The sequence below is a fragment of the Dasypus novemcinctus genome, chromosome 28 (genome assembly GCF_030445035.2).
Source record: "Dasypus novemcinctus isolate mDasNov1 chromosome 28, mDasNov1.1.hap2, whole genome shotgun sequence".
NCBI classification, from domain to species: Eukaryota; Metazoa; Chordata; class Mammalia; order Cingulata; family Dasypodidae; genus Dasypus; species Dasypus novemcinctus.
In genome coordinates this window covers 31,783,530-31,797,403 of record NC_080700.1, presented here as the reverse complement: position 1 = coordinate 31,797,403, position 13,874 = coordinate 31,783,530, and the positions used below count along the sequence as shown (strand labels likewise).

Sequence of the window (13,874 nt, the reverse complement as noted above, 5' to 3'; positions counted from 1 at the left end):
AAAAGTTGATGGCCATGTTGTCCTATTTATAACATATAAATTATGTTATAGGATTCTTTGGGAAAATGGCATTGTCATAATTGTAGCAAGAGAGAGACGGTAGTTGCTTGATGCAGCAACATCATAGCTGTTCCTCTGAACTTTGGATTTTTTATGATAATAGCCTTAATCCTTTAACTGAACTAGAAACTGGTTCCTGCAAAAGACTAACTGTCATGAGTAAACGTGAAGGTCAGGCAGTAGGATCCAGAATTCATTCTAGTTTATCTTATAAAATTGCACTTAATTCCAAATGGGGACACATTTTAAAATGATAATATAAGTAAGTAATTTAGGGGTTGCTTCTCTTGAATTTAGAGTTTCAGATTGAGAAATGAGGAAACTGGGAAATATTGCCCAATTTTTTTCTCTGTCTTTTCATTTCAAAGTGAATTGTTGATTCTGCTACCTCTTCATCTTTCCAGTTTGTTTGGAGGTCATGACTTGAAGCTGTATGTACCCCAGAAAAACATTCCTGTGGGTATAAACCCATTGTAAATAGGACTTTTTGATGAGCTTAACTGCCATTAAGGTGTGTCTTATCTCAGTCAGGATGGGTTGTAATCCTATTACTGGAGTTCATTATTAGAATGAAATCCAGAGAGAGAGAAAGCCAAAGAAGCAAGAAGCTGAAATCAGCAAAATCTGGAAGAGAAGTGAAAGGCCAGCAGATACTGCCTTGCCCTGGGTTAGAGTAGCCAAGGATCGCCAGCAGTCAGTCTTTGGAAAGAAAGCAGTATCTTAAAGATGACTTGATTTGGACATTTTCCTGGTCTCAAAACCATGTGCAAATAAATCCCCATCATTTAACCTGAAAAAAAAATTAAATTATGTTATAACATTAAATGGCTTATTTTTGGAATGAAAAAAACAATATATATCTTTTATGACTGATTGAGATCTCAAAAAATCATAGCAGGCATTTTTTCTTTATATGATTTTTAGAACTTGACTGGCTACTACTCTTTTTTCCGTCTCAGAATAAAGTATTTGTCTTTTTGATGTAAATATTTAATATTGGGCAGCTGATTTGAATTGGAAAACTAAAAAACGAGTAAAAGTATAAACAGTTTTTTTTTAGTGAAACAATCTTATCAAGGTTAGATTTTCAGAAAGACTCATTACCTACATTGGTAGTTTACTCCTTACTACTTTTTTTTTTTTTTAAGAAATAAAATGTTACTTATATAAATAAAGCTCTACCCTCAATCCTGCTCTCTCATTCTTTTTTTGGTAACTATTAATGAAGTTAGTAAACTTTTTTCCATGTATACATTCAAAAACAAAATATTGTACTTAGTTTGTTACACTATTTTATATAATGGTTTGTTACACTATTTTATATAATGGTGTTTAAATGTACATATCCATGAGCTACTTGATTCTAATGCCACACTGTATGTTTGCATTTTGATGAACATCTAATGTATTTAAGCCTATAAATTTTCCTTCAAATATTTCTTTAATTGTACTTTGCCAGTCTCAATATGTAATATTTTGACTTTCATTCTACACTAAATATTTTCTAATTTTCATTATGATTTTATTTTTCATCTCAGGATTTATTTAGATGTGTGTTTTAGATTTCCACATGTGAGTTTGCACATGTGTGAGTTCAATTTTTTTAAAGATTTATTTATTTCTCTCCCCTCCCCCCCCATTGTCTGCTCTCTGTGTCCATTCACTGTGTGTTCTTCTGTGTCTGCTTGTATTCTTGTCAGTGGCACCAGGAAAATGTGTCACTTTTTATTGCATCATCTTGCTGCATCAGCTCTCTGTGTGTGTGGCGCCACTCCTGGGTGGGCTGTGCTTTTTTCACGTGTGGTGGCTCTCCTTGCAGAGCATGCTTCTTGTGTGTGGGGCTCCCTTATGCAGAGGACATCCCTGCGTTGCATGGCATGGCACTCCTTGGGCGCGGCAGTGCTGTGCATGGGCCAGCTCACCACACGGGACAGGAGGTCCTGGGTTTGAACCCTGGACCTCCCATATGGTAGATGGGTGCTCTGTCAGTTGAGCCATGTCCACTTCCCAATTTTGCTAATTATTTTGTCACTAAAATATTGTTACTAATTTCTAATTTATGGCATTGTATTCAGAGCACATGTACTATATAATATTAATTTTATTGGCATCAGTTGAAATTTTTTATTTATTAAGAAGCTTGGATTCTTGGTTTGTGTTTATAGATAGTACGTATGTGTATGAGAAGAATGTATTTTTGCTAACTATCAGGTACATAGTTACATAGGTGTCCATTGACTCAACCTTTTCAATTATATTCACATTGTTCAAATTATTTAAATCTTCCTAAATTTTTGTATGCTTGATTTTTTTTAAATTGGTGAGAAAAATGTGTTAAAATCTCCTACTATGATTATAATCTTGTCAATTTCTCCTTATAATGCTCTTCTATTAATTTGCTTTATGTATCTGAAGCTCATGTAATTAGGTATATGTAAATTTTAACTTCTTACATTTTTGTGTGGTGTTGTTTTTATCATTTTTTAGAAACTATTCCTAATTAGACTTTTGTTTGTCTTATGTTTTTTTTAGTACTTGTACACAATCTTCCTTCTTTCAATTAGTATGTGATGTTTTTCTCCATGCTTTCCTTTAAATATTAATTTTTAATGTGTTTACTGTTATCTCCTGAAATCCAACCTGAATCTGTACTCTTTCTTTTACCTGTTGAGTTTAGTCTGTTTACAATAATTATGATTACTCATACATTTGATCTTATATTGTGCTTTCACTTCTACATTTAAAAAAATTCTGCATTTTCTACTTATCACAGGTTTCCTTTGCTTCTTTCTCTTTCTTTATCCTCTATTGGAATGGTCAAAATAAAAAAAAAATTTTTCCCTTGAAATATTTGGCTCTTATACATTGTTTCTGTTTTGTTGTTGTTGTTTTTTTTAATCCCACCCCTCCGTTGTCTGTTCTCTGTGTCCATTTGCTGTGTATTCTTCTGTGTCCTCTGGTATTCTCATCAGGTGGCAGTGGGGATCTGTGTCTCTTTTTGTTGCGTCATCTTGCTGTGTCAGCTCCCCATGTGCACCACTCTTGGGCAGGCTGTGGTTTTGTGCTGGGGTGGCTCTCCTTGTGCAGGGACCACTCTTTGCATGGGGGGCACCCTTACACGGGGGGCATTCCTGCATGGGCCAGCACTCCTTGCACACAGCAGCACTGTGCATGGGCCAGCTCACCACATGAGCCAGGAAGCCCTGGGTATCCAACCCTTGGACCTCCTAAATGGTAGGCAGATTCTCTATCTGTTGAGCCACATCTGCTTCCCTCTGTTGAGTTTTTATTCTTCAGTATCAATAAACGAACAACTGTTATAAGGTATTATACTATGCGATCATCTGTTTTACTGCCTTTCCGTTAAATTATGAATTATTCCAGTGAAAGATCTGTTTTATTTTTTATATTCAGTGCTTCACATAGTATCCACTATTTAATAGATGATCTCTAAATGTTTGCAGTGTGTTAAATTATTTTTACATCGTGAATCATCAAGCTGTGCTAACCTGGGTCTGGTTTGTGAAACACTCAGCTATTAATATATTGAGCTTAGTAGCTGTATGACAATGAACAAATTCCTTTGGGTTTTCACCTATGAATGGATTAAAAACTAGTTTCTTACGGGGATTAAATGTAAATTTTTTAGAATTCTGGCACAGAGTTCAGACTCAATATATGTTAGTTTATTGTTAACATTGAACTTATATAGTCCTTTGTTTCCTGTTTGTTAATGAAGAATCACTTTCAGTGTGTGTATATTTTAAATAAATGCTTATGTATACACTTCATTAAGTTTGTGCTAATATTTTGCATATTCTTAACATAGAAGGAAGATAGAAATATTTATGGAACACAATATATTTAAGTAATGTTTTAAGAGAAATGGTTCTGTACATGGAGTGCAATTCAATTCAGGGAGACATTTTAAGTTGCTACATTTCTTTAGACAGAAGTGTGGGGAGAGGTGAGACAGGGCAGAATGCCCTGATTATTAAATCAGAATCAGGATCTTAACATGATCAGCATCTTATGTGACATATAAAATCTCTGAGACTGCTCTAGTCTTCACCTGATATCTTCATCACAGAGTCTGCTCTATATATTTTATAATTTTATGATTTGTGGATTAATAACTACTGATCTTTACATTTGAAGTACCTTATTAAAGGATGCCCTTCAGCTAATTTATTGAATATTTCTCATGATCTATACTTTAAAATAAATTTTCGTATAATAATATCTTGGTCTCTTGATCTTTTGCCATTTTACAGTTTTTTAAATTTCAGTGACCATTACATATTGGGAAAACATACAGAAATGTTTTTTCTTAGATTTACCAATAGTCTTGAAAGTTGAAATATATCCTTATTAATTACTTTATATGGAAGTTTTCTGAATTCACTTCCGAAATTATGTTGTAAGTAAAAAAAAATTGTGTTAATTTCCTTCTTTAGATTCTGTTATTATAAGATATTATTTGTAGAATGCTTATTTTCTCCACCTTTAAAAATACATCTTAATTTTCTCTTCTATAATTGTAGGGATCACCATTTACAGCCCAACAATCTGAGGCTTATAATCTTTTCATAACCACAGCCATTGGTGATGGGATAAAACTATGGGATTTGAGAACTCTGAGGTAAGGCCTGGTCCTGTCTCACATCATTGCAGTTGAGAGGGTGAAGCTAGAGAAACCATCTAGGAAGCTATTTCTATTAAACTTTCTGAAGTAATTAGTTTTAGGTATTTACAAACTCAATTTGACTTCCCTCTCTAATTATAATAAGGTTGTGGTTAATTACATTGGCCAGTCTAATGGACGATGGATTTATAAACAGATAATTTATGAAGCTGTGATGGGAGGACAGTTGGTGCTGGCCATTCCTCCTGCCCCTTAGTGACATAGGAGAAAAAAATGACATCTATGGCTGCTTGGGTGTCAGGTGCATAAGGGGGTAATCAATTGTTCTTGAACTCTAATTATTGTAATCCAAGATGTCTACATGTGATTCATTTCCTTAGTATGTTCCTGTCTATATTAAATGCCAGTCATTAGGCTGAGAACATCCTCCTGTTTGAACAGAGCCGACAAGACCTTTTTCTTTGAAATTTAGTTTTGCTACCTTGTTTGATCACAGCTCTCTCTCCTGAGGGCACTTCTTTTAGATATAGTAAAAGTAATTATTTCTCATTTCATCTTATGTACATCTTAGATTCTTTGGGGAACTTTTAAGTCACATTTGATAAAAGTTAGAAAACATCTTATTTTTATCAGAAAAATATTTACAGATCTTTTAGGGCAAGGATTCTTAACCTTTGGTTTTTTGGTTTGTTTTGTTTTTTGTCCAATTAACCTTTTGGCAATGAACACCTTTGCTCACCTTTTCAGAAGGGTTTTAAATGCATAAAATGAAATATGTAGGACTACAAAGGAAAGCAATTATATTGAAATAAACTTTTCTTCATATTTAAGAATTTGTAATATGTTAGCTACTTTATTAATAAATGCAATATCAAAGTTTAAATGCAGATTTGAAAGCTATCATTTTTTTAATTAGTGATGAGCACATATGATATTTCAAGGTGTCTGTAACAACTGTCATGTGTAATGTGATTTAAAAATATCTGTGATTTTCCAAGTTCACGGATCTATGAATTATCCTAGCTAAGAAGTTTTCTCTTAGGGAAAATGGCTGTATTGTTATCAGTGAGTTATCAGAAAAAACTCTGAGGTTTTTGAATGAGACATGGGTTTTCATTTTGGCTCTGTCATTTGTAACCTTAAGTAAATTTTAATTTCTTTATACCTCAGTTTCCTTTTCAGAATGAAGAGACTCACACCTGCTTTGCAGTGTTGTGAGAATCAGTTGAGATGGTTTATATAACATTGAGTCCTTGTCTTCTCATTGACTAATGGCATCCATTTTACAGTGATTGTTACTTAATGCACAATTAAAGAGAGTTTTGGGGGTTGAATCAGGTCCCCCACAAAAGCAGGTTCATTTCCCAGCCCCTGGTTCTGTGGATGTGAACCCGTTTGTAATTAGGACCTTGACGATGTTACTAGTTAAGTTGTGCCCCAGCTGAAGAGGGTGAGCCTTATCCCAGTATGACTGAAGTCCTTATAGGCAAAGGAAATTGGACACAGATAAACATTTTTTAAAAAGCCATGGGTGGGTAGAGAGAGGGAAGAAGAGATATGAGATGGGGGCATTTTCAGGACTTGGAATTTGTCCTGAGTGGTACTGCAGGGACAGACGCTGGACATTGTATGTCCTGCCATGGCCCACTGGGTGGACTGGGGGAGAGTGTAAACTACAGTGGAAACCACTATCCATGTGGTGCAGCAGTGCTCCAAAATGTGTTCACCAAATGCAATGAATGTCCTATGATGATGAAAGAGGTTGTTGATATGAAAGGAGTGGGGTAAGGGGGGTGGGGAGTATATGCGGACCTGATATTTTTTTGAATGTAACATTAAAAAAAAAAAAAAGCCATGGGTAACAGCCAGAAGCCAGAAGTCACTGGAAGCTGGAAGAGAAAGGAGAAGATGTCACCATGTGATGGAAAGGTCAAGGACCAAAGAGCACCGGCAGTCAGCCCCAAAATACCCGTCTTTGGGGAGAAAGCATCACTTTGCTGGCGCCTCAATTTGGGGATTTTCCTAGCCTCAAAACTGTGAGCCAATAAATTCCCATTGTTTAAGCAAATCCATTGTCTGAATTTGTTTTAGCTGCAGGGAAATTAAAATAGTTTTCTGTACCACGAGTGGGGTGCTGTTATGAAAAATACCTAACAATGCGGAAATGGCTATGGAGTTGGGTAATGGGTAGAGGCTAGAAGAATTGAGATATACTTGATAGAAAAAAACCTTTAATGCTTTGAAGAGACTATCAGTAGAAGTATGGACGTTAAAGATACTTCTGATGAAGACTTGGAAGGAAAAGATGAAGGTATTATTAGAAATTGGAAAAAAGGTGATCCTTGATATAAAGTGGCAGAGAACTTGGCAAAATTGTGTCCTGATGTCGGATTGAAAGTGGAACTTTTAAGAGATGATGACTGTTTGGCTGAGGAGATTGCTAAGCTCTGGTGGATGGTGCAGCCTGGCTTCTCTTTTGGGTGTCAAGTAGAGATTCTTCAGGTAATGAGGTGCAAACTCAGATGGCCTGCTAGCTGAAAATGTGTGAAAGAACAGTTTTGTTAGATCAACAGCACTGGAGAGGGAGTTGGGAGAATGATGGCAGCCAAGGGTCCCAGGGCTGACCTAAACTAGGCTCCTGTGAGTGTCCATGGAAGGGTGGGGGTAGAGCATAGGGAAGGGGTAGGGCTTTCCTGTAGATACTGGGGATTGGAAGTTTCCAACTGTGTGTTTGAAAAGCAATAGCTGCAAGGCCATTTGTAGAAGCTGAGGGCAGCTCTCATCATCCAAGCCATTGGGAGATAGAGGCCTTGTTAGCAAAATGTGGAGTGCAAGAGGGTAGAAGTTGGCAAGGCATGATTTGGAAAAGAAGCAGCAAGGGATCTTCTGGGAAGCTAAAGGCAGCTCTTTTCATCCAAACCAGATGCATGCGTTGCTAGTTGGCAGTTGCACCTAGGGCAAGTCAAACTGGGCTGGTCACTCAAAAGGGGAACTTATGATTAGGTAAAATGATGGGGCACCAAACATAATTTCCTTTGTGCCATTTCAGCTCTTCCTTGTAGCTCACATTAAAATGTGAGAGGAAAAGGATAAGCTGACAAGCTGAACTCAAAGAAACCAGAACTCAATGTTTTGGAAAATTATGAGCCTATCCAGATGGTGTGTTCTGAGACTAGAGCCAGAAGTGGCTCTATCCATCACCTCCCTGAGCTTTCAGGAAGTGAGTCTCCAGAGGACAGGGCTCCATACAAGAGTTTAACTGAACAACCGTTTGCTAAAGAAGGTGTGGCTGAACATAGATCCACTCAGCCATTTCAGTGTAGTCAAGACTGGAAATGTAGTTATCTAGGAGGGTCTTTGGGAAGGTCTATTTTTGGATGGTTTGGACCCCCTGAAACTGCATGCAAAGTATATTAGTCAGCTAAAGGGGTGCTGATACAAAATACCAGACATTGGTTGGCTTTTGTAAAGGGTTTTGTTTGGGGTAGGAGCTTACAGATACCAGGCCATAATGCATAAGTTACTTCCCTCACCCAAGTCTATTTTCACATGTTGGAGCAAGATGGCTGCTGATGTCTGTGAGGGTTCAGGCTTCCTGGATTCCTCTGGGCTCATCTCCTCTGTTTTCTCCACAAGGTCAGCTATAGACTATGAGGCTCTCTAGACTTTACCTCTCTCCACAAGGTCAGCTGTAGACTATCAGCTGTATGGCTCAGTCTCTCTCCCTGCAGTTTCTGCCATGTCTAAGGAGCCATCTCTATTCCTCTGTTCTTCTCCTGGCTCAGCGTTCCTCTCTTCCTGGGGCTTGCTTCTCTTTCCTCTGTGTGCTTACTTCCTGGGGCTCCAGCTTAAGGCTTCAGCATCACACTCCAACATCAAAACCCCAACATCAAAAACCTTCAACTTTGCCATATTTTTTCTGTGAGTCCCTACCCACCAAGGGGTGGGGACTCAATGCCCTGATGACATGGCCCAATCAAAGCTCTAATCATATCTTAATCATGCCCAGGTACAGACCAGATTACAAACATAATCCAATATCTATTTTTGGAATTCATAACCATGTCAAACTGCTACACAAAGTCACAGGATTTTTGCAAAATATATATGAACATAAGCAAAGCCTAAAATGGACAGTGAAGGAACGACTTGAAGGAAGAAGGACTTCAAGGCCAGAACCATGGAAACAAAGACCTGGACTGAAAAGATCTCCTTGGTCCAAGACAGTGGGCCCATCACATGTGAGGAAAAGGTGGAGTCACCCTTGCAGGCCATTTTCCCTGGTGCTTGCAGAGGCGGATGGCCTTGGGCACCATTTCCCCGGAAGAGTGCAGCCACCCCAATGCTTGGAGAATGCCAAAGTTCACAGAGTGGCTGGCCCCCATTCCAGTGCTCAGAAAGGGGGGTGCCTCAGTGAGTGTGCCAGCACTTAGAGGAGGTGGAGCTGCTGCTCCATCAGGTCCAGAAGACAAAGAATCAAGGCACAAATAACTAAGAAATTGAAATTTAATGGAGTTTGCCCTGCTGGTTCTGGACTTGTTTTCCTTCCAATGTCTTCCTTCTGGAATGGGAATGTTCATCCTATCCTTTGCCACCCTTGTATATTGGAATTCAATAGCTTGTTTTCTAGTTTTCATAGGTACAATGGAGAGGAATTTTGCCTTAGGTGGACCATGCCTATAACAGATTTTTATGAGCCTTTGCACTTAGCATTATTCTAAAATTGCTTAAGGCTTTTTGGGATACTGTGATGGAATAAATGTATTTTGTGTGGGGAAAGAACATGTCTTCTGTGTCCAGAGGCAGACTGTTGGGGACTGAATCATGTCCCCCACAAAAGGCAGGTTCTGGTCCCAACCCATGCACCTGTGGTTGTGAACTCATTTGTAGAGAGGACCTTTGAGGATGGTATTGCTTAAGGAGTACCCAGACGGAAAGAGGGTGAGCCATAATTCAGTAAGGCTGAAGTCCTTAGTAGCAAAGGAAATTGGACTCAGGTTTAAAATTTAAAAAGCCATCGGGAGCCGCCAGAAGCTGAAAGTTGTTGGCACTGGAGGATAATGTAGAAGACGCCACCATGAGCATGGCCGTGTGACAGAAAAGCTAAGATACCCCAAAGATTGCCAGTACTCAGCACATAGAACTCCAGGAGGAAGCTCGCCTTCTAGCCTCTGAAACTGTGAGCCAGTAAATTCCTGTTGTTGAGCCAACCTATTGTATGACATTTATTTTAACAGCTGGGAAATTAAAATGGAGGGTAATAGTTGTTAGTCCTGCCCCCCCCCCCCATTTTGTTGCCGCATTCTTAATACAAACAGCTAGGCATTCACCTCATAGTTTATTTACTGATTTTCTGTCATAAAAATTAATAGGATATTCTCCAATGTCTTTCTTTTTATTTTTTCTTGGAGTCCAATGAGGTTTTTTTCTTTTTTCTTTTCTTTTCTTTTGACTCTGTTATTCCCCCTGCTCCCTGAGGGAAACCTTTCTCAAGGTTATTAATGAGTTTCACATTGCTAAAACCAAGGGCTTTTTCTCAGTCTTCATGGTATTTGGATTTTCAGTAGTATTTGGACACAGCTTAGTCCAACTTCCTTCTCGAAAGACATTCTCCACTTGGTTTCCAGGATTCCTCCCGTCTGTTCTCCACCCCCGCCAACCTCATGGTGAAATTATATAGAGAAAGCTTTGAGGAACCCTCAGAGCCAAAAACCTGTGCCCTACTCCTTCTTCAAGTTCCCTCTTGCTATCTTGAAATTTGAAATCCTCTCGAAGACCGCTGACTCATAGGCCATTGAGCCCTTTGTCCATTGCATTTAACCCAATGCAAAATAAGGCCCACTTGCCCTGAACTTGCCCTTCTAAGATGGACAAACCCCTGTCCAATCAGTAGGAGTCAAGCTGACTTCCTTTTTATGGCCTTAACAATCGTTAGCTGTCCCTAGAAGATCGAAGCTTCATTTGACCTGTGATCTGACTTCCTTGCTGCAGCAAAACTTTTGGTGTTTGGAATCAAGTGCTCTAATCTGCAAACTCAACTCCAATTTGTCTTTTGACACTCACTGGTCTTTTTTTTTTAACTCTTTCATTTTTTTCCCCCATCTTGTTTTCACCCTCCATAGAGCTCTTGTCCATTTTTATTTTAGTCTTCAATCTCTTGGTGACCTTATCTAATCTACTTTCTGTCTTTTGATGCTATACAAATTTCTACCGCCTGTCTGGTTTTCCTCATGAACACGACACCTTGTAATGTCTCTGAGGCAGGTTAGTGTAGGAAATGAGGGAAAGCAGTTCGTCAGAACTGAGCCATAACTACCACAGCTGAAATGCATGGTCGGGAGACCCTGCCCGGAAGGCAGCTGCTGGAAAACAAAGCCATAACCGCTTCAGCTGAAAAGCCCACCAACAGTCCACAGGATGGAGGGATAGGGAGTGGATTAGAGTGAATTTACTAGTATTTTACTATAGAACTATTGTGACTCTAGCAATGGAAGAAATTGTATCATTGATATGGAGACAGTGGCCTCAGGAGTTACTAAGGACAGGGAGATAAAGAAGAGGTGTGATATGGGGGCATTTCGGGACTTGGAGTTGTCCTGAACGATATTGCAGGGACAGATTCAGGACACTATAAATCCTGCCATAACCCACTGAGTGGACTGGGGGAGAGTGTAAACTATAATCCATGTGGTGCAGCAGTGCTCCAAAATGTGTTCACCAAATGCAAGGAATGTCCCATGATGAGGGAAGAGGTTGTTGATGTAGGAAGAGTGGGGTGTGGGGTATATGGGAACCTCTTATATTTTTTAATGTAACATTTTGTGTGATCCATGTGTCTTTAAAAAAAAAGACAATAAAAAAACTTTACTCAAAAAAAAAAAAAAAAAGTCCCAGATAACTCCATACAGCAAGGCCTCCCTGCTGGTACCCTGAGAGCTAACAGGGGAAGGTAGAAAGACAAAGGATCAGGACAGCAAGTAGCTGAGGTCCCTCCTTAACGTGGGAGGGGGGAGGGGGAAGGGCCTTCAAAAGCTCACCCCGGGGCCCCACCCTGCACATCTCATCCTGTAGCACATCCACACCTATGTCTCAGGTGTGTAATTGCCCTTTTTCTCGTTTCTCAATAAACCCTTTCACTGGCCTCATTAAACTGGCACATCTCTGAATTCTTTGTTGCGATGATGCCAAGGACCTAGAAACCCAGAGCATCCCTCTGACATCTCTATTTTGGGCTTTTAATAAGAACTTAAAACTCACCTGGCTGGCTTCATCTGTGATGACCCTCCCCCTGCCCTCTTTTTTACCCTCTAGCAGGTGGCCGCTCGTTTTCTCATTCATGTGCCATCCACTCCCCTCTCAGCACTTGCTGTTTGTTGCGCTTATAAACCTCTTCCTCCTGAGAAATACAGGACTTGTTCATTCACCTGCATTAGGAACTTACTTTTGTGCAGTGTTCGCAGGGAAATCTTCTTTCACCATCCTATTAAAAGCTGCACGCTGCAAGCCATCCCCCTCCTAAACCACCACTCCTCCCTCCATTTCCGGCTTTGTTTTCCTGTTTGCTTGTCATGAAGTTTAAAAATGTGCATACGCTTTGGCCTGACTAATTTCCCTTCTAACAATTTATTCTTAGGAAACAAACATGAGTGTTCAGAGTAGCAAAAATTAGAATACAAAAAAAAAAAAATTGGCAACAAATAAACATTTACTGATAGAGGATTATTTAAATAAATGATGGTATACTTTATGGTGGGACTACTACACGCCATTAAAATTCTGTTTATTTAATAGACACTTACTGAGAACTTATATGACAGCGCTGTTCTCTGAACTTTCCATATGCTAACTTGTGTAAGCCCATTTTATAAATAAGAAAAATGAGGTACAGAGAGGCTAATGATTCAGCAGAGGTATTTGGAAAGAAAGCATTTGGACCATAAAGCCTGGCTCCAGAACCCCTGCTTAGCCGCCACTTTAGAAAAATATTTGATTATAAGGGGCATGCATATGATAGGTTGTGAAGTAAACATAGACGAATATAAAAGTATGCATAGTTGAATTAAAATTTTGAAAATCTACATGTAAGCACCAAAATACTTCTCTGTGGTTGTCCTTTGAGGGAAGGATTAGGAATGCTTTTATTTTCATTCTTCATGTTTCTTCTTTTTAATAGTATTTTTAATAACAAAAATAAAATATATGATAAAGTTTATGATAAACATTTATGACCTTTCAGCAAAGATTTAATAGTATTTTTCTCAGTAAGATGGTGCAACTCACGTGATTTTCTTTAAATTTATATCACCATCTACAAGGGTTTTCCAGATAGAATTATCTCTATAATATCTGTGCTACACAGAATGTAGTGGGTTTTCAATAAATAATATGTTGAATTAGACTGCATGAATGACTTCATACTTTAAATAGCCAGACATGACATTCTTATCAAAGTTGTTATATAAGTATTCTACTGTATATAGTTTTCAAAAGGTTATAGAGAAGGGGAAGCAGATGTGGCTCAAGCAGTTGGGCTCCTGTTTACATATAGGAGGTCCAGGGTTCCATTCCTAGGGCCTCCTGGTGAAGGCAAGCTGGCCCGCACAGTGAGTTTGGCCCACACAAAGAGCTGGCTGATGCGGAGTGCTGGCCTGCATGGAGTGCTGGCCCATGCAGTGTACTGACCTGCATGGCATGTTGGCCCATGCAGGAGTGCTGGCCTGTGCAGAGAGGTGGCACAGCAAGATGACACAACAAAAAGAGACACAGAAGAGAGACAATAAGAGATACAGTAGACCAGGGAGCTGAGGTAATGCAGGAGATTGAGCACCTCTCTTCCACTCTGGAAGGTTCCAGGATTGGTACCTGGGGCTACCTAAAGAGAAGACAAGCAGACACAGAAGAACACACAGTAAATGGACACGGAGAGCAGGAAGTGAGTGCAAAACAATGGGGGGGGGGGGGTAATAAATAAATCTTAAAAAAAAAAGATTATATAGGGAAGCAGATGTGGATCAAGCTATTGGGCTCTTGCCTACTACATGGGAGGTCCCTGGTTCAGTTCCTGGTGCCTCCTAAAGAAGACAGTGAGATGGTTTGGCAGGCAGGCACAGCAAGCTGATGCAACAAGAGACACAAGAAGGAAACATTAGGAGAGACACAACAAAGCAAG

General features: G+C 39.2%; 1 protein-coding gene across 3 annotated transcripts in view; it reads left to right on the top strand.

The window, feature by feature from the left end:
- Window positions 1-13,874, top strand: part of WDR27 (WD repeat domain 27) — a 397,567-nt gene that overhangs the window by 122,100 nt on the left and 261,593 nt on the right. For all 3 annotated transcript variants that reach the window (XM_058289718.2, XM_058289717.2, XM_058289719.2), the window contains one exon: window positions 4,605-4,702. In XM_058289718.2, the coding sequence (XP_058145701.1) occupies window positions 4,605-4,702 (98 nt within the window). The remainder of the gene's footprint in view (window positions 1-4,604; window positions 4,703-13,874) is intronic.